Raw genomic sequence first — 25,858 nt, 5'->3', positions numbered from 1 at the left:
AGTATGTAGGCAGAGAGTGGAAGGGTGGGGTGTGGTGTAAGAAGACTAGAGGGGTAGGAGAGATACAGGTTATAAATGTCTGTAAAAGCTGGATAGAGGATTTTATATTTGATCCTGTAGACAAGAGAGAGCAATTTGAGTTTATTGAAAGGAGAATAACATAGCCAGATCTGTGCTTTAGAGAGATCACTTTGACAGCTGAGTGAAGGATGGCTGGAGTAGGGATACCAACCAGCAGGCTATTATAATAGTCTAGGCATGAAGTGCTAAGGGCCTACAACAGGGTGATGGCAGTGTCAGAGGAGAGAAGAGGGTACGTACAATAGATGTTATGAGAGGAGGAGGGTATTTCTGGCCTCTGGAACTAATAGTAGCCTTTACCTTTAATCTGAGTTCACCTGTCTTATAATGTTGTTTTCATTCATATTCTTATACTGACTGTTTAAGAAGCTGCATTGTGATAGAGAGCCACTTTTGAAGTTCAGGAAGCCTGGATTTCAATTTCATCCCCTGACACTAACATTGTAACTGTGGACAAGTCCCTTAACTTCTCCAAGCCTCTCTCGAGAGCTAGTACCTACAGAAAAGTTGCCAGTTGGCTTTAGTGGAAGGAGTTTCTACACTCAAAATTTGAAGACCAAAGGAAAGTCATTGTTTATTCTTCAGGTTCTGATTTCTTCACTCTGCATCAGTTCATATGAGACTTCCATGCTTCACTGGTTTCACTGTGGTTTCTAAAACAAGCAGCAGTATTGTATTTACTATAGTTTGTCCAGCATCCTTTCCAGTGAGAATCCATTTTGATTCCAACTTTTTGAAGAAGTGATATTTCTCTTTGAATTTCTTCCATCAACTAAAAAGATATGGAAATAACATCGTAGAGGTTTCCCTATGCAAAAACATTTATGGGGAGGAGCTCTGTATAAAGAGAAGCATACTGTCTCTTCCCACAGACGTCTTGAAGTGTAGACTGTATACATACCTGTCCAGAGTGAAGGGAGAATTCAGCACAGTCTCTCCTGGAGACAGAGAAGTGGATTAGATTAGAAGGCCCCATCATGAAGATTCACTGACTCCTCAGTTCCTTAACTGAGTATGGCAAATTATTCTCATGGTGGATTAGGTTATTTTTCTTTCTTTTTTTAAGCTGGGAAGTGCCAATTGAACTTCTTTCCAAAAAAAAATTAGCACTCATTTTTTTTCTTTTTCCCAATTAAAAAAAATAATTTAGAAGCAGTGGCTTCAATTAACTGCTACCTGATTACTCCATATTATAAATGGTCCTTAAAGACCAGCAGAAATTTGTGCATGCTAATCACTTTACCAACTCAGTAGTATGACTGCTCCTGCAGGCTTGGCTTCCCTGCCTTGCTCAGTCAGAACGCACCTCTCTGGGCCTCCTCAATTCATTCTTGGTCACATGAAGGTATTGGATTAGATGATCTCCCCTTGGCTGTTAAAATTGCCATCCTAAGACCAGTCATATAAATGATCTGAGAAAATGTGTTGTTTTTACTTACATACGTGTGATCAGGTCATTCCACTGCTCATTAATCTTGTGCAGAAGGAAAGAGTGAAATAAGCATATATTAAGTACCTCTTATATGCCAGGCGTTGTACTTGACACTTTACAAATTTTACCTCATTTGGTCCTTAAAACAACCCGTGGAGGTAGGCAGATAGCACTTATAAAACAATACTATTTATTATCTCTGAGGTGGCTCTCTGAGAGTGGAAGGAGAGAAGGATATTGGGGTGGGGGAAGGGAGATCATGACAATGTAAAAAACAAGACCAATAAAATCTTATTTAAAACAAAAAAAATTATTAGTCTGTTAAAAAGGCACCATGCTTCTGAAAAGCTGTGTAAAATCAGATCTTGATTAATCAGATATTTTACAGTTTTTGTCATTTAAATTTTTATTGATATCTTTTGTCCTTAAGGGAGTTTCTCATCTAGGAGTTCCCTGTACCAATTAAGTTATAGGACCAGTCCCTATCTCTTTTGTTTTTACATCACTTTCGCTTCTGAGTATATGTCTTCTTCTTCTACTACCCAAAGATTCATCCTTTGTAAATAAAACAGAAAGATTAAAGGGAAAAAACATTTCATCAAAACTAACCAACACATCAGCCAGATCTGATAGCATAAGGTGTTCTCTACCCATAGTCTCCCACCTCTGCAAAAAAGGGAGAGAGGCATGTTGTTTCAGTCCTTTTGAGGGGACAGTTTTGATCATTGAAATGACAGAATTCGATTTGGGAGAATTTGTTTTTGTTATTGTTGTTCTTTCCATTTACATGGTTGTAGTTATTCCCTATATTCTCTTCCTGATTCTGCTTACTTCCTTCATCAGTTCTTATGTCTTCCCATGTGTCCCTGAATTCTTTGCATTCATTGTTTTTATGGCACAGTCATGTCCCACAATTTGTTTGGCTATTCCACAGTTGATGGAACATTGTTTCTAATTCTTTGCTTCCACAAAAATAAAATGCTGCTATAAATATTTTGGTTCATATGGGACCTTGCAGTCTTTGACTTTCTTGGGGGTGTATACCTAGCAGTGGAATCTCCAAGTCTGGGGATATGGCCATCTTATTCACTTTCTTAGCAAAATTCCAAATTGCTTCCAGCAGCCCATTAGTATCTTTTTGTCGTCTTTACCACTTAAGTATGAAGTAAAATTTCAGAATTGTTTTGTTTTGCATGTCTATTATTATTAACAATGTGAAGCTATTTTTCATATGGTTGATGGGATTTGGAATTCTTCTTACTGTTTACTCATCTCCTTTGACCATTTATCTCCTAGGGAATAGCTCTCGGTCTTATTTATTTGTATTAGTTTCTTGGGTATCAGACCTTTATCAGAGATATTTGTTGCCAAGATATTTTCCCAGTCAACAACTTCCCTTCTTATCCTAGATGCGTTGGTTTTACAAACACTTGTCAATTTCATGTAATCAAAATTATCCATTTTATCTTTTGCAATTATTTCTTTCCATTATTTGGTTAAGAATTCTGCCTTAACCATAACAGAGAAAGGTATCGAACCTAGTTCGCTTCTAATTTTTTATGATATGAACTTTAATATTTAGGTCCCAGGTCCATTTTGAGCTTACTCTGGCATATAGTGTAAGATGTTGGTCTGATCCTAGTTTCTACTAAACTGCTTCCCAGTTTTCCCAGAAATTTTTACAGTGTTCTTCCCCAAGTAATTTTTGTTCTCCTGATTTTTATTTAACTGTACAAGGAATGCTCACAAGCAGTAGAATGCTCAGGAGGTATTTTGTAATGAATCAATCTACTTATAAATTAGATATTTGTAATTGAACCATTCTGCAAATCTTATCTTCATATCTGGTCTGTGCCACTTGTTCCTCAAAAACAAATACTGGAAGACTTCTTTTAACTGGAACCTAGGTCTCCCATTGCATCCAGGGCTATCTCCAGTTGTCCTGATCTGTATCTTGCCACTGGGCCCAGATGGCTCTGGAGGAGAGAGTGGGGCTAGTGACTTTGCACAGCCCTGCCTCACTTAAATCCAATTCACCTGCAAGTCATTACATCACTTTCCCAAAGTCATGGTCCTCTTCAAGAATGAAGGATAAACAACAACTAATCAATAAACCCAAGTGCCAGAGCATTTCTCTCTTTTGAGACAAAAGAGGCAAGTCCTAAGAGGACAATCCCACCTATGGGGATTTCATACTGCAATACTTTGTTTCCTGGGACATCAAATCCCAAATTGGAATTTTCATGAATAAAGTTTAGGTGAACATGTCTACGGATGAGTATGCATTCCATCTCATTTCCTTCACTTTTTACCCTTGCAGGGGTTTAGAATGCTATCCTGAGTCCTTTTAGTATCTTTCATCATTGAACAGAGATTCAGTTTGGTTTAACTGATAGGGCAGGAAAGTGGTCTCAGGCATTTTAAGAAGGTTGTTACCAATTTTGATGACCCTTGTTATTAGTATCAAGCGAAGCATAAAACAGAACTTTGCTCACCAAAGATATTTGCTACTATCATGGAGAATGTCTAGCAGGGTGTCCAAGTGGAAGAGAGATTCCAAATAAGTTGTTAGGTCCTCCAAAGGCCCTGTTTGTGAATGATACTTTGCTCATGGTGTCAAGTCCAGAAACATTGCAAAACTTCCTAGTTAAGACCCATAATCAGTCAAGAGCTTAACCTACCTGTTCACAGAAGAAAAACCTGGTGGATAAAGAATGCCCATTCAGATTATAATATACAATTATATGGACATCCTACAAGTCTCGTGCCTCAGTATGTATTTCTTAGACAGATACTGTGCTGGGCCCAGAATTGATAGGAGGAAGAAAACAGTTTGGATTGCCTCTGGGACATTGTGCAGTGCCTTTAATGGCCTCAAGTTTTTCATTGAGAAGATACCCATCTTTTTAATACCAGTCTTTTTTTTTTTTTGGTGCTGGCGTGTGGCTGGGAGTCATGGGAAATCATCCTAACTAAAGAATTTATGTGAAGATCACACTAAGAGCATTGGAGAGATACATGGTAGATATGAGTGCATCACAATACGTTACTAATGAAGTATTGCACAAGAGAAATGGCATAAAGGATGTCATCAGAGAGAAAAGTAGATGGGCCAGTTAAATGGCAAGAGAGACATGATAACTGATTGACAATCCACTTGCTCCATTTGTATACATTCGACATAGAGACATCCAGAGGGAGATGGCCAGCATGCTAGGTGCAGCCACATAAAAGATTTATGGGAGAACAGATATAAGAGTTGCAGAAAATGAAGAGCTGTGACTGGGTTGTGGTCCCATTGGAAGGAGCCTCCATATTGATGACATCACAGCTCCACCAAAATACAGAAGTCACTAATTAAACTGAAACAGTAGAGAATAGTATTCTCAAAGTGAGCTATGGTTTATCAAGAAAGCTTCTTTTTCCTCTACTTTTGGTACTTCTAGCTCTATAGAGCCCCCTAGTAAGTAGTATTCATTTTCTTTTGCAAAAATAATGGAATCATAGAATATCAAAGTTGTAAAGGGCCATAAAGGTCATCTAGTCTAAAGTCTTCATGTTACAAAGAAAGAAACTGAGTCCCAGAGCAGAAAAGGGACTTTCCCAAGGTCACTTAGATATTAGTGAGAGAATAAGGCCTACAGCCTGGTTTTTTGAGGGTTATAACAAAAAGATAAACAGAAAATTAAGTTAGAGGAATCATCTTTCATAATTAGCCTGACATAAATCATTACTCACAAAGGGCAAGTGGCCATTTGCAAGCCTGTTATACAGTCATGTTTCCTTAAGGTTGAGCTCTAGAAATGAGTCACGTAAGGGAACTGAACATTCCAGTTCACGTTGTGCCTATTCCATAGCACACTTTAGGATGTAACAAGTTGGGGGAACTAGAAACAGCAGTGAATGGCAAGGAACTTACCTTGCTAAGTGCCAAGGATTTTGTTTCCATTTGCTCTTCAGTTCTAATTGGAGATTCATTCTTAATTCTTTTCTTCTATCTTTCATCCCTCCCCTGAGCATGTATCTCATTTCCAGCCACCCTATTTTGTGACATATTATCACTTTTAAAATAGCTCTAAGGAAGCAAAATGAGAATTTTTTTATCTAAATTCCATAACTAGGTTCCCCAGTCAGTTACTGTGTAATGTTGCACAAAATTTTTGGTCCCTGTCCTCCTCACACAATCTGTATGTCAAATGAAGCTGGTAATACTTGCCATTAGTATATCATACAGTGAATAAAATTAATGAGATAATGTTTGAAAACCAGTAATTTAAGTTAAAGTGGACGATAAAGGTATGATATCAATGAAGAGCCTATTAATGGTTTATTAAAACTCTTGAATGTATCAGTCGCTAGTTAAATCTCCAGGCAAATTTAGAAGTATTATTAGCAACGAGACTGTTAGGACATACAATCTATAATACAGAAAAACAGGAAGCAAAATCAATCTATTTGAACTCGGAAAATGTCGACAGCGCTAGCTGTAGTCTGAGTTGAGGAAGTCCTGAGTTCACCTCAACTTTGCCCCTCCAATTAAAGCAGTCAGATCTCTGTAATTCAGATTTACTGTAGCATGGAATGAGGGAGAGGGGGCCAGGCAGGAAGTATTCACTGTAACATATAGTTGAAAGACAGTCTTATTATTTTCAAGTACACAAAAAAATTTAGAATTGTGTGTTGCCTCTTAAGGGGCCTTAGGGGAATTATTTTAGTGAGTAGTTGTGAGTGATTTATAATTAATCTACATGTTTTACAAATGTTTGAAAGCAGTTTGAACATTCATCCTACAGTTTAATTTGCTTAGGAAACCCTTTTGCATGGATCTCATGTTTCCTTCTGTTTCCTTCCCACTTCTGACCATATTATTATAAATTCTGAATCTAGGGAGTTGACATGGAGAAGCTTTTGCTGTGGCAGTAATGAAAACTACTGTTCCACTCTGACTCCAATAGGCTTTTACCTGCCACAGATCTCACCTGCGCATGTGTGCCACAAAATTGATACATTCCAATGAGCTGAGAATGCTGCATAAATGCCTTGTCATCCTTTAGCCAGTGCAGAAGGGCAAGAGCCTGTTAAGCTGCTGTTTCGGGTCCCTGGCCTCAATAATCCCCTTAATTGCGTTCACTGCTATGTGATGGGGAATGATGGGTAGCTGCTGGCTTTCATCTTCTGCCTCCACCTCCCTTCCACAGCAACATTCACAGCTCCTTGGCCTTTCTCTCGTCTTCCCAAGAAATAGTATACAGTAGTCATGAATTTGGCTATTGTCCTGCTTCTCTCCCTTCACTGTCTTGCTTGGCTCTAGCCCCCAACTCATTTCTAACACCACTCACCACCATTCCTGGGGGAAGAGGAGATATTCTTTATATTCGAAATGCTTATCCATTTATTGTGATTACACTATGTCCAGTTAGGACCTTATGCTACATCCTACATTCCTGATAAAAACAAGGTGTTTCTATATCAACTGCTTGTGTTGCAAGATCATTATGTATAAAACTCTGGCTTGCTTCACAGAAACATACATTATGCCTTGTACATAATGATCTTACAACACAAATCAGCATTAGGGCCCTCATTTGCTGGATGGTGATGCTGAGACCTAGAGACATTTGTACCTCAATATTAACCAAGCTTAGGCTATCCATTATGCATGAAGATGCTATTACAGTTGCCACTACCAAAAGGACACGTGCTTTTGAGTTACATGATCAAAAATAGAGCCATATTGGCACTGACTTCTCTACCCTCCTTTGACTAGGACCCATCTTGACCAAGGGCATGCATGTGCAAGGCCATTAATGCAACCAGGGAATGCACTTGGTTGCTGTGAAATTTAACATGATCTTAGCCTCATCAGCCCACACTCTAACTTGCTGTCCCCATTACCATTAACTAGCAAAGCCAGACCCATTGCCAGCACCGCCCAGACTTCCTCATCTTTGCTATAGTTATTTTGTGTATGTGTGTTTCCATCTTGTAAAGGGAATAGGCAACAAAAGTAGAGTATACTAACATTTGATATGTCCATGCCTGCTCCACAGAGCCAGACTGTCACTAGAGTGCCACAGTTTCTAATTCAAGACAACAAACGAACTGTTAATAACAAAAAACCACCCACACCCAATGTGAATTTCATTTGCACCTCTCTGTAACAGTCTAGACAGGCTGCATTGGATGTTATCCAATGTGATAATTGCTAAGTAGATCTTTGCCACATACTGGGCTCATGTACGAATTACAATTTAGGGGTTGCATGTCATTATTACTTTTCCTGCCTGTAGCCTTTAAAAATTTGACAGAAGCCTTGCTGTCTTCTCAGCAAATAGAGGGCCAACCCCATATAATAGGCAATTATTAAATAAGAAATATTAACTTGGAATTTACAATGGCATGTAACATGAAAAGAATTGGTGTCTTCATTTTAAATGTGATTCATTTTGGGGTCCTTTGTCTTAACTCACTTTGATTTTTTTTATTTATTTTAATGTTCTTTTCTTTCTTCAAAAACCAGTTGAGTGCTTGGCAGGTTGAAACATGTGAACCCGATTTTCTTATTCTCAATTTTCTTATTATGAATGGAATGTATGATCAAAGTGACTGACCTTTTAAAAAACCAATTTTTCATTGTTGTGTGCTTTGCTCCAGACATCAGAGTGGTCTTTTCAAAGCCCCAGCATCTTGCTTGCTTTTCCTTGCAGCCACATGTTCCATTAGAAAAGCAAAGAGATAGTAAGTTAACGAGATGGGTCATCAAGCTTTGGAAATGTGGTGGATAAGTCTGAAACCTATAGAAAATCTGTTAATATTTGTCGATTGGGATGGAGGAATGAAAGAAACAAACTTTTTATTGTAACTAATTTACATTTAAAAGTTAGTTATCTGGGGGGAGCTATATGTACGGGGGGAGAAGGGAGAGAGAGGTCAGAGCAAAAATACAAACAACAGTGAAGAAGCAAACTGCATTTTAAATCAAAGCTGTATCTGTGGTATAGGGAATTTTAAAGGACTCCATGTGGGGAAAAGTATTTCCTGGGGGCCTTAGGGCTGCTGTTAGAAACACCTCCTCTCCTGGTGATCCTTGCTCTCAGAGCCCCCAGCTGTGATGTCTCTCCCTATAGCTAAGCAGCAGGAAACGGTAGACAGAGATGCATGAAACCCATAGCAATGCCACTGGTCCATATCCTTTGGGAGGTGAGGGGCAGGAAGCAATGATAATTAGACTATGTAGCCCTGTACCCACCCTAGTGAAGCACCCAAATTAGGGTTACTAATTTCTTTCCTTAAGAACCTTCAGAATGGCTCATCTTTCTTATTTCTGGTTTACTGGGCAGAGGACGATGGATGTAAATCCTCACAGAAACTAAATTGAAAGAGAATAAAAGAGATGGGATGTACCATCTCCCTCAAGTCCTCCGTGATTTTTCGTGGGCTACAGGCAGGCAGAGCAGTAATCACTGCCCACACCCTGTCCCTCACTGACTGGCAAGTAGTTTTGTCAATTATTCAGGAATTTTGAATGCCAAGTGAGAATTGTGTACTTTGTTTGGTAGACATTAGAAAGTGATCATTAGCATCTATACTGGGGTAGTGACGATGGGAACAGAAAGGAGACAGTTGCGGAAGACTTTGCAATGGTGGAATCAACAGAACTTGGTAGATTATTGAAGTGGGAAAGTTGAAGAAAAGGGAATTGTCGAATAAAAATGCCAAGATTTCTAACTTGGGTGAGGCCTGGTGTCACTGACAGCTAGCAGGGAACTTGGAAGGAGGAGCAGTCTTGAGGGAAAAGATAATCATTTTGAGACATGTTGAATTTGACTTGATGGGTGACTGGAACATCCAGCTGAAGGTTCCACTGGGTACCTGGAGATGTCAGTCTAGAGCTTGAGGGAAATGAGGAGAAAGTACAGATCCCAGTATTCATGTTTAGGAGACTTCCTATGCGAGCCAAGGAGTGAATGAGATTGATTCTTAAGGCAAAGAGGACTATGGTAAGAAAAGAGCTGAGGACAGAACTTTGGGGAACACTAACCTTAAGAGGTTGGGCGGGGGGAGTAGTCCCAGAGAAGGCATAATGTTAGGGAAGAAGAAAATGAGATTTGGGTATTTCAAAAAGCCAAAGAAAAGAAGCTATAGAGAAGAAAGGGGGTGGTCACCGATGTGAAATGCTAGAGAAAGATTATGGATGAGAACTAAGAAAAGACCATTATATTTTGTGATGCTGAAAAAGGTTTCTATGCACGTTTGAGAGAACTGTTTCAGTAAACTGGTGAGGGTAGAAGTCAGATTTCAAGGGATAAAGGAACAGCAAATATAAAGGGTAATGGGAAATTTGAGACATTGCGTGTACCCTACTTTTTCGAGAAGTTTAGTGGTGATAAGTAGGAGAGAAGCCAGATAAAAAGGTTGAGGAGGAAGGCTTGTTCAGCACTGGGGACTTTTTTTTGGGGGGGGTGGGCAGTGCAGTGGAAAGAGATAAATTGGAGATTGATGAACCAGCAGGGATGAGTAAGGGCCTGGAGGAAATAGAAGCAGATAGAGGGATTTGCTTTCCATTAGAGAGAGGATTGTGGATCCTTTGGTGGAAGGGACCTCAGAGGTCATCTTATTTAATACCTACACTTTACAGTCGAGACATCTGTGACCCAGAGAGGGGAGGAGACTTGCTCAGGGTCATACAGCTAGTAAATAGAAGAGCTGGAATTTGGCTTCCTATCCAGATTTCATTACATTATCTCCCTTTAGGAGTCAGGAAAGAGGAGGAAAAAAGAAGATAGATCCTCACTCACCTTAACACAGAATACAGAATCTTTTTGAGAGAAAAATAACTATTTTGTCATGTATTTAGAACATAACTTTCTGGAGAAGATCCCCAATTTCTGTCAATGAAATTTATGTCAACTTCATCTAGTTTCTAGATTTCTATTTAATTTGCATAGGAAAACAACACAGTACAATAAGAAAGCATGCTGGATTTGGAGTTAGAGGACCTGAGTTTGAAACCAGCCTCTGCTACTTCTAGCTGTGTGACCTTGGGCAAGTCACCTAACCTCCATGGGCCTCAGTTCATCTATGAAATGAAGGGGTAATACTAGCTTACCTCCAAGGTCCCTTAGACCTTGGTAGAACTTGGTAAATTATTGGAATGGGAAAGGTGAAGGAAAGGGAATTGTCAAATAAAAATGCCGAGGTTTCTAACTTGGCTGAGGCCTGGTGTCACTGGGAAGTGGGAAGGAGTAGTAGTCCTGAGGGAAAAGATAATCGTTTTGGGACATGTTGAATTTGGCACTATTCAACTCCATCTATGATCCTTTGAAGTAAATACAACATAATCAAAAACCACAAGACGTGTATCATTAAAAAACTGAATGGCAAACTCTTCAAGGTCTCTGGCCATTGTTTTTGGTTTTGTTTTTTACTCTTTGTTTCACTGGAGGGCCCAGCTTGGGGACTATGCATATGATAAGCATTTGTTACAATGAATCGATGAATGGATTAACCAACAAAACATCAGTCTACATAAAGATTAGGAACTTGAAAAGCCCTGAGAAGATAGTCTGCCTCATTTTTCCAGTGAGAGGAAATACCTTCCCCAGGGTCAGACAGCCTCAGGAATTAGTGACACTGAGATTTGAATCCATATCTTTTGCTTCCCAATCAAGAACAATGACCACCATTCTGCGTTGCTTCTGGTGCATGGTCTGGTACAGTCCGTTTGTGCTGAAGGGATTCAGATGATGTAGAAACCTCTGCATGAGGTAGTTGGAATTCCTCACAAGTAGTCTCTTTAAGGTGATACAAGAAGTTCTGAGAAACAGGCAAATGTGTCATATTTCCAAGTCAAAACATGGTGGTCATTTTGAATTGCATTCCTAAAGTTCCTCAGAAACAGAAAATCAAGTTCTTCTAAAGTGACTTCCCTTTCCTCCACTTAAAACCAACCTATTACTTTTCAGATGGTTTGACAGACTGTGTGGACCCTGACTGCTGCCAACAAAGCAACTGCTACATCACCCCTCTCTGCCAGGGCTCTCCAGACCCCCTGGACCTCATTCAGCAGAGCCAGCCCCTGCTCTCCCAGCATCCTCCACGACTCTTCTATGACCGAATCAAATTCCTCATTGGCAAAGACAGCACTCATGTCATTCCTGGAGAAGTCTCATTTGACAGCAGGTATGTGTTTAAGGTCAATGAAGGGGAGGGGGTGTCAAGTTTCCTTACAGAGTTATGATGAAATTTAATTCAACTCAAACATCTCTTTAGCACCTACTCTGTGCCAGATGCTGAGTTAAATATGGGAGTGCCAAAACAAAAGGAAAGCTAGGTCCTGCTGTCCAAAACCTTGCATTTTTAAGTAGATAAATAAACTCACTATAATGTGAGAAGGGAGTGAGCATTAACAACTGGGAGAAGGTTTCCCATAGGAATTAGCGCTTGAGCTAAGCATGGAAGCAAGCTGGGAATTCGAATAGATGGAGGTGACAAAGGAGTATACAAGCATGTAGGATAGCCTTTGCAAAGGCACAATGACTAAAAGGGAGATACTGATTTTAGTGAACAACTAGTAGGCTAGTTAGGCTAGAACATTAAGTGGAGTAAGGGAAGTCTGGAAAAGTAGATGGGAGTCAGATTATGGAAGGTTTTAAATGCCAGGCTGAGGAGTCTGCTTTTTATCCTGAAGGTAATAGGGAGTTACTGAAGACTCTTGAGGAGGGAAGTGGCATGGTCACATTTGTGTCTTAAGAATATTATTCTGGCAGCTAGGGAGAACATCGATTGGATAAATCTGAGTTAGCAGGGGAGAAGAAATGTTCTCAAAGTCATGGTTTTTACAGAATCACAGATTTAGCATTGGAAGGGATCATAGAGGTCATCTAGTGACACCCTCATTTTACACGAGGCCCAGAAAGATTCAGTGACTTGCCCAAGGTCACAGAGATGACAGGCAGCATAAGTGGACTTTGAATCCGGTCCCGTATTCTAGTCATTCCAGTCCAGTATTCTTTCCTCTTCTAATCATAATCCATGTCTATTTTGTTGCTGTATACTAACATCTTTTGTGAATAGGCAAAGCACAGCAGAAAATGCAAAAGTTGAAAACTTGTTTCTGAACATTGATAACATCTATATACAAGAGAGAAGTAGGCACGAACTTACCTACCACATGCAATAGTATCGATGTATATTTTCCCACATATATTTGCAGATATAATCCTCCCCCCAAAACATAAAATTAATAAAAGCCATATGTTAGCAAATAATCGCAAGGAAGAGCAGGTCCTTTTCAAATCTAAATTCTATGAATTATATTAAAGTATCATATTCTACTTTTTTTTGTTTAAACTTGAGTTCTAAAACTTAATTTTTTAAGCCATACCTTTTTCCTTAATGAGAAATGGTTCCCTGTATCATTGGTGAGTTTGGCTTCCTCATCAAGGTATCCTAGATACCTAGATATCCTAGCTGGAGGGATTTCTGAGGCCCTCTGGTTCAGCCCCTTCATTGTTCCCATGCACTTAGGTCCAGGGAGAGGAGGTGCCTTTCACAGGATCACATAGATAGTAAATTATGGAGCCGGTGATTTGAACTCTCTGTTCCAAATAAAAACGTTTTTATAACATGCAGATGGTTTCACTTATTTTTCTTTTTTTTGTAAGGCAATTGGGGTCAAGTGACTTGCCCAGGGTCACACAGCTAGTCAGTGTCAAGTGTTTGGTCTGAGGCCGGATTTGAACTCAGGTCCTCCTGACTTCAGGGTTGGTGCTCTATCCACTGCGCCACCTAGCTGCCCCAAAAGACTTCTTTTTTTTTTTCTTTTTTTGGTGAGGCAATTGGGGTTAAGTGACTTGCCCAGGATCACACAGCTAGTATGTCAGAGGTTCGATTTGAACTCGGGTCCTCCTGACTCCAAGGCCAGAGCTCTATCCACTGTGCCACCTAGCTGCCCCTCATTTATTTTTATTGATGATATGTACCAAGGTACAGCCCATTTGGTAAAGAAAAAAAGCAGCCATTACTAAACTACCTTGAAGCATAAAAAAGGGAAATCGCATGCATTTTCTCAGTGACTTTTTCTGTTCAAGCGTTAGCCATGGCATATTTTTTCTAATTAAACAAGGCAGGGCTGCCATTACAATCTCATGAAAATATTTTGTTCATTAGACTAGTTAATATAATTAATGTCAAGGAAATGCAACATGCATTCAAAAAAGAGCAGACTAGAGAACCCCCGTTGTGTCCCTCATTTCCTGGTGTATTGGGTCTTCCATGCAATATGGATGCCCATAGTCATCTAAGAATGAGTCAACTAGACCTTGCTTTATACATTAGACATATTCCTCCAACCTTCCCTCCCTCAAAAAAAGAAAAAGATATGTGAAAATGTGTGTTTCAAATCTATTTTCTCATTGACTCCCCTTTTCATTTCAAAAATGTAGTTCCACAGAAGAGAAAAGTAAGCTCCATGATACAGTTTTTTAAATTGTATTCATGTTATTCTTCCACAGTCACTACAAAAAACATGTTCGGCTGATGGATAATTAAGCAACACTGTCTTCCCCCTTTTTCAAAGCTCACATAATATTGCTATACTCCCCATAGTTAATTTCTCTTTCATTGAGACACTTCTGCAATTTCTGTAGGCATTGGATATTCATTATGGCAATGCTCCAGGTATTTTCCAATATGCCCTAGTTAGAAGAACTTCATAGACCTATAGAGGGTTATAGTTTGCTATCTTTGTACCACACTTAGGCAAAGAGTTCTGAGTAATCTTCTTAAGAAAAACAAACCAAGAGAGTTTGCTCATTACTGAATTTAAAGAAATGTCACCCACATGCTTAAAATGTTAATAATTGCTGGTCTTTAAGGGACAGGATTTCATAACTGTTGCAAATTTGTCTGTTTTTCCAACACTTAACCTCAACCCACCTTTTCTGGCTAATATTAAGATTTAACATTGGCTGATGTATACATACACAGCATGCATTTTTTTGAAAAGTAACATTAATTAACTTCTGTTTTCTCTGAGTTTAATTTCAGAAAAGGGAAGAGATGGGTGTATATGATTTTAAATCATCTAACCTCCTTCCCAGACGTTTTTTTTTTAATTTGTTTTATTGCTGTCTTGTGTCTTTATGTAGAAACTATTCTCTCCATTTGAACCCTCCCTTAGAGAGAAGAAAGAGCACACAGGATGACCTAGAGCATGATATTTGCAGCAGTAAACTATGAAAAGTAAAGAAAGACCTAGACACCCCCGGAGTAGCTTCTTGCTTGTGCCACCAGCTTAGCAGTTGTCAGAGTGAGCAGGCCAAGCCTGGTGCCTTGAGCCTCTTCTGTCTGGTTTGACTGGGCTTCTCTAATACATTTAAGTATGCCAAGTTATCAGTTAGTGTTGAAGGGTACTTATTTCACCTAGTGATCTCAGGCATTATAAGTATTTTGATATTTTTAAATGCCTATGTTTTTCCCCTATAGAAACTAAGGATAGTATTCCACTTGGAAAAAAGCAACTGGACTTGAAAAATCAGAACTGTTGACACACTATGTCTTACACAGTGTATACGCTGGAGACAGACCTGGATCTTCATCTAGGTCATGTCTACTAGATTTGGGTGTCCTCCAAGGCTCTGTCTTAGATCCTCTTCTCTTCTGCCTCTCTACCTGGGGTCAGCAACCACAGCCTGCAGCTCCTGTCTGGCCTGCCACCTGTTTTTTGTAAAGCCCTTGAGCTAAGAATGATTTTTAAACAAAGTTTTATTGGAACACAGCCATGTTCATTTATGATTTATCTATGGCTATTTCAATAGCAGAGTTGAATAGTTGTGACAGAAACTGTATGTGGCACTCTCATTGCTTCATTGCCACTCACAGCCCTACAAATCCCAGTGACACAGTTATAACTTTTTGAGTGTTTTGAGTGCCATGTGTTTTGCTCTACCATGATATTTTATTTTTTTATTACCAGTGCATACTCATAGTGTCAAAACAGGAAAAGAAGAGGAAATAAAATTTTGTTATAATTTTTTGAGCTCAGGGCTGAGATGGGAAATATTTCTGAATGAGAACCTCTCTTACCCACTATTATCAAATATTAAATGGCTTTAGAAATTAGCTTTTGATGTAGACTTGTTAATATTTCTTAATGAATTTAGGTTAAAATTATAAGACAAAACTACTTATATGCAAAATTTCTACTGGGATAAAGTCAGTTTGATGATGACTGACATTGTTTGGATCACAGGCTGCTTTATACACTTCCTGTGCTATCAAAAGTTAAAACAAGAAATGAGATCTCCATTCCCACACAGATTTGCAATGGATATATTTTCTGAGCTCAAACTACAATTCCAGCAGCTTTTTTTCAGACTTGATGTAAAATCTATTTAACTATGCATTTGAAGAGCTTCCACCTCACTTTCAATTGGAAGTTATCAATCTACAATGTAATGAGAAGCTAAAACACAAATATCAAGAGAAGAATCTTATGTAATTCTGTGAGTGAAAATGCTCAATTAAAATCATGATTGATATCAATATTTTGCAGTGTTTGTGTGAAAAGGCAGTTTCATAGATAAAATATGTAAAATTTGATAAGAGATCAGCATTAACACATGACCATTTTTATCATGTTGAAAACTTTTATTTTTTTATTAATTAATTTTAGTTTTCAACATTTACTTCCACAGTATTTTGAGTTTCAAATTGTCTCCCCATCTCTCCCCTCCCCCACCCCAAGACAGCATGCATTCTGAATAACCCTTCCCCCAATCTGCCCTCCCTTCTATCACTCGCCCCACCTTTTCTTATCCCCTTCCCCTTCTATCACCCCCCCACCTTCTCTTATCCCCTTCCCCTTCTATTTTCCTGTAGGGCAGGAGAGATTTCTATACCTCATTGTCTGTATATTTATTTCCCAGTTGCACGTAAAAACGATTTTAACATTGGTTTTTAAAACTTTTAGTTCCAAATTCTCTCCCTTCCTCCCTCCCCACCCACTCTCATTGAGAAGGCAAGCAATTCAATATAGGTTATACATGTGTAGTCATGCAAAACACTTCCGTGATAGTCATGTTGTGAAAGACTAACTATATTTCCCTCCATCCTATCCCACCCCTCATTTATTCTATTCTCTCCTTTGACCCTGTTCCTCCTCAAAAGTGTTTGTTTCTGATTACCCCTCCCCTAATTTGCCCTCCCTTCTATCATTCCCTTCTCTCTTATCCCTCCCCCGCCCCACTAATTTCCCGTAGGGTAAGATAGATTTCCACACCCAATTGAGTATGTATGTTATTCCCTCTTTAAGCCAAGTCTGATGAGAGTAACATTCACTCATTCCCTCTCACCTCTCCCCCTTCCCCTCCAATGTAAAAGCTTTTTCTTGCTTCTTTTATGTGAGATAATTTACCCTATTCTACCTCCCCCTTTCTACGTCTCCCAGTACAATTCTCTCTCTCATCCCTTAATTTTATTTTTAGATATCATCCCTTCATATTCAGCTCACCCTCTGTCCTCTATCTATATATATATTTATATATATATATATTCCCTCCAACTACCCTAATACTGAGAAGGGTCTAATGAGTTACAAATATCATCTTTCTATATAGGAATGTAAACAGTTCAACTTTAATAAGTCCCTTATGATTTCTCTTTCCTGTTTACCTTTTCTTGCTTCTTTTGAGTCTTGTATTTGAAAGTTAAATTTTCTATACAGCTCTGGTCTTTTCATCAAGAATGCTTGAAAGTCCTCTATTTCATTGAATGTCCAATTTTTCCCCCTAAGGATTATACTCGGTTCTGCTGGGTAGGTGATTCTTGGTTGTAATCCTAGTTCCTTTGCCCTCCAGAATATCATATTCTAAGCCCTCCGGTCTCTTAATGTAGAAGCTGCTAAATTCTTTTATCCTGATTGTGTTTCCACAATACTTGAATTGTTTCTTTCTGGCTGCTTGTACTATTTTCTCCTTGACCTGGGAACTCTGGAATTTGACTATAATATTCCTTGGAGTTTTCCTTTTGGGATTTCTTTCAGGAGGTGATTGGTAGATTCTTTCAATTACTATTTTACCCTCTGTTTCTAGAATATCAGGGCACTTTTCCTTGATAATTTCTTGAAAGATGATGTCTAGGCTCTTTTTTTGATCATGGCTTTCAAGTAGTCCAATAATTTTTAAATTCTCTCTCCTGGATCTATTTTCCAGGTCAGTTGTTTTTTTCCAATGACATATTTCACGTCTTCTATTTTTTTTTTCATTCTTTGGTTTTGTTTTATAATTTCTTGATTTCTCGTAGAATCATTAGCTTCCATTTGTTCCATTCTAATTTTTAAGGAATTCTTTTCCTCATTGAGCTTTTGGACTTCCTTTTCCATGTGACCAATTTTGTTTTTTTTAATGCCTTCTTCTCCTCATTGGCTTTTGGGACCTCTTTTTCCATTTGGGTTAGTCTCTTTTTAAGGTGTTATTTTCTTCAGTATTTTGGGGTCTCCTTTAGCAAGCTGTTGACTTATTTTTCATGATTTCCTTGTATCACTTTCATTTCTCTTCCCAATTTTTCCTCTACTTCTCTTCCTTGCTTTTCAAAATCCTTTTTGAGCTCTTCCATGACCTGAGACCAATTCATATTTTTCTTGGAGGCTTTGGATGTGTAGGAGCTTTGACTTTGTTGTCTTCTTCTGGTTGTATGTTTTGATCCTCTTTGTCACCAAAGTAAGATTTGGTAGCCTGAGTTTTTTTCTGTTGTTTGCTCCTATTCCCAGCCAATTACCTGACTTTTAAACTCTTTGTTAAGGTAGGGCTCTGCTTCCAGTGTGGAGGGTGTGCTGTCCCAAGCTTCAGGGGTTTTGTGCAGCTGTTTTCAGAGATACTTCTGAGAACCTGTAAATTTTTAGTTCTTCCAAGATGGTATGATCAAAGGAGAGGTGTTTACTCCTCTCCTGGCCTGTGCTCTGATCTATGACAACAGACCTTTCCCATCAACCATCCAGGGTGTCTTAGACTGGAAATTTGTTTCATTCTGTCTTTTTGTGGATTCTGGTGCTCTAGAATTTGTTTAGAGTCATTTTTACAGGTATTTGGAGGGGTTTGGGGGAGAGTTCAAGCAAGTCACTGCTTTTACTCCACCATCTTGGTTCCACCCCCCAGATGAACATTTTCAATCAATTTTGATGATAGGGAGCAAACTCTGAACCCCAAATAAGTGGAATGTTATTCCCCCCCAAAATGAATTCCATTCTTCTCGCTAGTAGGCCTGTCTTACAAAGAATTATACTCAATTATTATTATTATATTTCAAATCTTGTCAATAAAAATAAATACCTAAATACTATCCTTGATTTTGCCTCTTGGCCTGCCAAGCCTATATTTACTGTTTGACCCTTTACAGAAAAAGTTTGCTGACCCCTGCTCTATGCTCTTACTTGGTGATCTCACCAGTTCCCATGGAATCAATTTTCATCTTTATACAGATTATTCTAAAATCTATTTGGCCAACTCTAAACTCTCTTGACATCCAGTCTCACATCTCCAACTGCCTATTAGATGTCTCAACCGGAATGTTCTGTAAACGTATTAAACTCAACATATCCAGAGCTCATTATTGTGAACCTCCCCTTGTCTTAACTTCCCTTTCAATGTTAAGAGTACCACCCAGTCACCCAGGCTCCCAACCTAGATGTTATCCTTGACTCCTTGCTCTCTCTCAGCCTCATCCCCCATATCACATCACTTGCCAAGTCTTGTCAGTTCTACTTTGGAAACATCTCTCATATATGTCCCCTTCCTTTGTCTGACACTACCACCATCCTGATGAGGGCCCTCATCACGGTATGCCTGGCCTATTACAACAGCCTGCTGGTAGGTCTACCTGCCTCAAGTCTTTCCTCACTTCAATTCACTCTCCATTTAGCTTGTCAAAGTGATCTTCTTAAAACCCAGGTCTGTCCATGTCAACTTATCCCCTACTCAGTAAACTTCAGAGATTCCCTTACACATCCAGAATCAAATATAAAACCTTCTACTTCTACTTGAGGCAGCTAGGTGGCACAATGGATAGAGCACCGGCCCTGAAGTCAGGACGACCTGAGTTCAAATCCAGCCTCAGACCAAATACTTGACACTTACTAACTGTGTGACCCTGGGCAAGTCACTTAACCCCAATTGCCTAAAAAAAAAAAGAAAAGAAAAGAAAAGAAAACCTTCTCCTTGGCTTTTCAAGCTCTTTATAACCTGGCCTCCTCTTACCTTCCTAGTCTTCTTACACCTTACTCCCTCCTCTCTACCACCCTATACTTGGTATCCAGTAATACTGCTTTCCTTGCTGTTCCTTGCACAAGACACTCCATCTCTCAATTCCAGGCATTTCCCCTGTCTTTCCACCATGACTAGAAGGCCCTCCTTCCTCATCACTGCCTCCTGATTTTCCATGCTTCATTAACGTCTCAACTAAAGTCGTACCTTCCACAAGAAGCCTTTTCCAGTCCTCCTTAATCTTAGTGACTTCCCTCTAAGATTATAGTCAACTTACTATATAAAGATACAGAGATATCTAATATGTGTACACACACACATACACACACACACACACATACACACACACATACATATATAATTTGTGCATAGTTGTTTACTTGTAACCCCTATTAGACTGAGCTCCTTGAGAGCAAGGACTTTCTTTTGCCTTGCTTTGTATCCCCAGTGTTGAGTATGGTGCCAGACATATAGTAAGTAGGTAATAAATGCTTATTGACTTCTCTTGGTATAACCTTTTCTCTGGAAAACATGGCTTACTGTAATCATATCTAATACATATGAGGCCAAAATCCATAATAGGATAATGATATCTTTGAAAATATAAGCACTTTAGAAGTGATTTTTTCAAAATCTTTATCAATTTAATGTATTTTGGTGCAATTATTTGAAGTTGTTTTTATGACAACTTTTAAAGAATAATTGGCTTTAATTGTATAGAATTGTATATTCTTTTCAATTCTCAAAGCACTGTCACCATGGTTGTGGTATTAGCTGTCACAGCTAGGCAGCATCACACTTGACCATGAATGCCAAAGATACCACCCCACGTATACACTATTCAAGGTACCAGTGGGTTGCATGTGTTCTCCTCGTACTTACTCTATCTATTCATATCCATCACCCAGAATATTGAGTTTCTTTCAGTGTCCTTTTGCTGCATGTCAGACTGTCCAGACCTTTCTCGTATTAACAGTTGTCTGAGTGGGGTTCCGTGTTACCATGGACTTCAAAGTCCATTGATCATTTGCCCAGAATGGAATCTTTCACAAACTTACCACTTACTGCTTTCCTTCCCTTTTTAAGCACCATAAGATCCCAAATTTAGAGCTAGAAGGAAACTTCAATGTCTCCTCATTTTTCAGGGAAGGGCACTGAGGCCTTCCCTTTGAATGTTAGGTCCCTGCCCCAGGTCTCACAGGTAGTCGAGAGCAGAGCTGGCATTTGAACCCTCCTGACTCTAAACCCAGCTTTCATTCCTTTGTTCCACACTGAATCAGATTCATTTCAGGTTTCTTTTTTGCATCTATTTCAAAAGTATCTGCAGAGTAAATTACATATTGTAACACGCCCTGTACAGCTTATTATTTCTAATAATGTAAATAGGTGAATGGAAGCATTATTGATCTTTTGTGCCTAAGCATTTAATCACTATCAATAATGGAAAAGGTTTTTATAAATATGTAAAACTAGAGTACATTAAACTAAATGACAGCAGTAATTTGCAAAGCCAGACATTTCACTCACCATCACTAATGGAATAATGCTTTTAAAGAACAAAATACTACCAAAAGCAACCAGCTATATAGGATAGTTCTGCCATGTTAGCAGTGGCTAACAACTCAGAGGCCAAAGCAAAGCAGTATAGGGCAGGTGTCCACTAAGCCTTATGGTCTGACATTTTTTCACAGTTGCCAATGAAGAACTTTTTTTGGTCACCTGGGCCATACAAGTGACTTTGAAGCCCAAGAGAAGTCAGTTCCCAAATGTAGAGCCAGCATGTTTAAAGGGTAAGGGTTTTTAAATCCTTCAAAGAGCCAGGAACAAAACTCAGAGAGGTGGGAGCATCTCCATAATGACAGTACAGTCATGGCTGTGTATTTTTGTTTTCTAGGCATTCCACTGTGGGCATGCCCTGCCCATCTTTGACCTAGCCTAAAACTACTATTTAGTATCCCCCATTCCCGCTTCCAGCTAAACTTTTTTTTAAAAGAATCGTCCAGCTCAACCTCTTCATTTTACAATGAGGAAACAGAGTTACAGGTGGTGGAAATGACTTGCTGAAGGTGATGCACTTAGTGCAGTAGTAGAACTAGGAATGAGTTCCAGAGTCAGATGACTCCAAATCCAGTCCTCTTTGCCATCACAGTACACTGAGGGAGGTAGTAGGAAGACTGTTCGCCTCCTTTTATCACTTGTCACTGTTGATTCTGCTCCTTTTGGGGCAATTGAGAAAACCAAAGCTGTCTACAAAAACTACAAAAATGTACTACACGAGAGGCCCAGAAAACAAATAGACGTACCAGTGATAGTGCTAGGCAAAAGTAGAAAAGCGAATGGGGCTCTTGGCAAGCACTCTGTCTACCCCAGCCCTCCTTTATTAGACCTCTCTTTAAGATATAACTCTGAATCTCAGTCCTAATTATTCATGATGCCTGATAATAGCACTAATTACTTTGTATAACTTCTTTAATAAATCATGCTTTGGTGCACTTAGAGAAGTAGGGAGGTAGCATCCATTCCAACCCAGGGAGAGGCCAAAGGAGTGTCTGGTACTAGATTAAGACTGGAGGGGAAGATTAAACACAATGGAGCTGTGTTGGTCACAGTCACAAACACTGATTCTGCTACAAACTTGACTGCTAGAAGGTGGTCTGGGTGACTAGTTTGTAGTCTCTGCTATGTTGGAGGGACATGATTGATATGAATTAGTTGTTGATCTGATCTCATGGGGAAGAAGTGATACTGACTCAAGGGTTTGCAAGCACCAGCCTAAAGCAGGACCAGTTGTTCACTGGTGAAATAGAATGAGCAGCCACTAAACTGACTTAGACTAACTTCACAAAAAAAAAAAAAAAAAAAAAAAAGGAAAGGCTTAGTGCTTCTTCGGGATAAGTGTACATCTTAGCTAGTTTCAAATTGAGAGAATATTTCCAGCTAGGCCACTAGGTGGCACAGTGCTTAGAGTGATGGACCTTGAGTCAGGAAGACCCTAGTTCAAATCCAGCCTCACTTACTGTCTGTGTGACCCTGGGAAAGTCACTTAACCTCTATCTGCCTCAGTTTCCTCAATTATAAAATGGGGGAAATAACAGCACCTACTTTCCAGAGTTGTTGCAAGGATCAAATGGGAAAATGTTTGTAAAGCACTTAGCATTAGTGCCTGGCCATAGTAAGTGCTTTATAAATGTTTATTCCCTTCCCCCTTTCCTCCTTGGACACAATTTTTGGATTTTTCTGCATTATTATGTCATAGTGTTTGTGCCAAGCAGACTAACTTGAGGAAGCCAATCACCATTCATTTGAAAAACTAATATTTATATCTACATAGGTTGATTTGACATCACTTATAACTTTCTCTGCATCTTTGATTCTTTCAAGATAATTCAAATTAGATGAGATTGATTGTTTCTCTCATGAGGTTAATGGATATTACACTTGGTAATAGGTTCATACCATTCATCTATATATTGAACTGCCTTGACATGCCCATTTCCTGCCATCTGATCTCCTGTGTAAGTGATTGTGTTAGATGGCGACAGTTGGGATCCTGACATTCAGTGACAGAGGAGCAGATGAGCTGCCATTAAGCCTTTCCAGGCCCTGGGGATATAAATACAATGAAAGAAAAGTCCACTCCCTCAGTAAATGCCAGTGCTTCCAGAGAACCTCCAGAGGGAGAAATAAGCAGGACTCCAACCTTAGATGCACACACTCTCATTAGCTCTGAAGATGGACATTAGGCCACTTGTACAGGAGCTGAAAGAAACCACAGTGGTCTTCTTGGATTGAGTGGCCTTTCAAATTATCATAAATTCCTATAACTAATCACAAAGTAATGGTGACCCGTGGAAGAATATGTGCCGTCAAATAAAGCTGTCTGGTGAGGTCGCCTTAAAGAATCAATAATTTAATTGTCTGCTAGAGAATTCTCAAGGTTTTGAGTTCTTTGGAGCAGATGACTTTCTTACAAAAGCTAAATATGCCTTTCAGTCTTATTTATATCATTAACTCAGTTCAAGTATCATGGATTTATTAAATGCCGACTATGTTCAAGGCACTGTGTTAAGCACTGGGGATGCAAAATCAAAAAGGGAGACTGAGGCCTTCCCTTCAGGGAGCTTACTTTCTCCTGGAGGAGGGACGACTCAACATGTACATAAATAAGTATACAACATATGCAAAATAATTTTTCATTTTAGGGATACAGTAGGGAGAACAGTCACAACTAGGGGGATTAGGTAAGGTCTGGGTCATTGGAATGCTTATGGTGCCCTAGACAAAAATAGGGAAGTTAATGATAATAATTGGGAGTTGATGAGATCACAGGAAGTGCAGGCTGAGAAGAGGGCCCAGGATAAAGCCCTGAGGTACACCCACATTAGGAGATTGGACAAAGATGATGAGCCATTGCAGAGACCAGGAAGGAGAGGCCAGAAAGGTATGAGAATAACCAGGAGAAGGCAATATTTCAGAAATTTAGGAAGCCGAGAATGTCCAGGAGGAAGGGACAATCAACAATAAGTGTCAAAGACTTCAGAGAGGTCAAGAAGGAAGAAGATTGATAAGTCTATTGGATTGCATACATTGGTAACCCAGGGAAGGGCAGTTTCAGTTGAGAGGTGGATTCTGTAGCCAGATTGCAGAGAGTAGAAAAATGAGTGAGAGGTGAGAAAGTAAAAGTGGATGTAAAAGTAAAGTAAAATGTGGATGAGAGGAGACATATAGGCTAATAGCATGAGAGGATGGAAGGGTCAAGTGAAAGTTTCTCAAGGATGGAATAGGGCTGAAGAGAGAAAAAATCAGGGAAGGAGGGAGACTTGAGCCTATTTATGGGGAGCAGAAAAATCAGTGGATAGAGGTTAAGTCTCTAAAGAGATTAATTTGCTTAGTGCATCAGCCCATCTCATGGGTAAATTATCACAGATTCCAAAATAGGATTAAATTAATAGATCCATCCACTTGTGAGGCATTGATGTTCAACTGGACTAACCAATGTATTGGATGTCATGTCTCTGTTCAGCTGAAGACAGAGCTAAAAAATTCTAACCCCGATTCAAATCCTACCTCAGACACTCCCTGTGTAACTTTGGGCCTCAGTTTCCTCCTCTAAAATGAGGGGGTTGGACTAGATGGCCACTTAGGTCCTTTCTATTTCTAAAATTATAAATTCTCCATTCCTACACTAAACCAACAGACCCAGTAGTGGCCACAGTCCTTCTCTATGCTGCCTTCAGACAGCTGGTCAATATACATTTATTAAGCACCTACTATGTGTCAGGCACTGTGCTAATCTAATCACTGGGGATAAAAAGACAGACAAAAGGCATTTTCTGATCTCAAGGACTCGAGTGGAGGAGACAGCATGCAACCAACCATGTACAAATAAGTTGTTATAGAGAGGATAAATTGGACATAATCAATAGAGCAAAGACACTAACATTAAGGGGGATAGGATAGGGAAAGAATTGCAACTTAATGGAAGCCAGGGGGTAGAGATGAGGAGGAAGAGAATTTCCAGGCATGGAGGACAGCCAGACAAAAAGTTTAGCATCTGGAGATAGAATGTTGTTCAAGCAACAGCAAGGAGGCCATTGTCACTGCATCACAGAGTATGTGTTCAGTGGGGAATAAGGGAGGTGGGTAAGGTGTGAGAAGACTGGAAAGGTAGGAGGGGAGTCTAGATTACCATGGGTTTTGAACACCAAACAGAGGATTTTATATTTAATCCTGGAGGTGATGGGGAGCCACTTGAGTTTATTTCAAAGGGGGCAGGGTGACACGGTCCAATCTGTGTTTTAGGAAGATGACTTTGGCAGCTGAGTGGAGAATGGATTGGAGTGGGTGTGAAGTGGGAGTCTAGGTGTAAAGTGATGAGGGTGGTGGTGGGTGTCGGGGAAGAAAAGGAGGCATATGTGAGAGATTTTACAAATGTAAACATTGACAAGCATTGGCAATAGATTGGATATGGAGGTTGAGAGAGAATGAGGAGTCAAGGATCACACATAGGTTTTGAGACTTGGTGACTGGGAGGATGGTGGTACCCTCAACAGTACTAGAGAAGTTAGGGAGAGTGGAGGTTTGG

General features: G+C 39.5%; 1 protein-coding gene across 1 annotated transcript in view; it reads left to right on the top strand.

Annotated features, from left to right (window-relative positions):
• Positions 1-25,858, top strand: part of TENM1 (teneurin transmembrane protein 1) — a 540,368-nt gene that overhangs the window by 379,449 nt on the left and 135,061 nt on the right. Inside the window, exon 13 of the mRNA XM_027838584.1 lies at positions 11,479-11,695. Coding sequence (XP_027694385.1) covers positions 11,479-11,695 — 217 coding nt within the window. The remainder of the gene's footprint in view (positions 1-11,478; positions 11,696-25,858) is intronic.

Source organism: Vombatus ursinus, unplaced genomic scaffold, assembly GCF_900497805.2.
Source record: "Vombatus ursinus unplaced genomic scaffold, bare-nosed wombat genome assembly UNPS02004596.1, whole genome shotgun sequence".
Classification (NCBI taxonomy): domain Eukaryota; kingdom Metazoa; phylum Chordata; class Mammalia; order Diprotodontia; family Vombatidae; genus Vombatus; species Vombatus ursinus.
The sequence above is the reverse complement of the archived record's forward strand: the minus strand, read 5'-3'. Positions and strand labels throughout refer to the sequence as shown.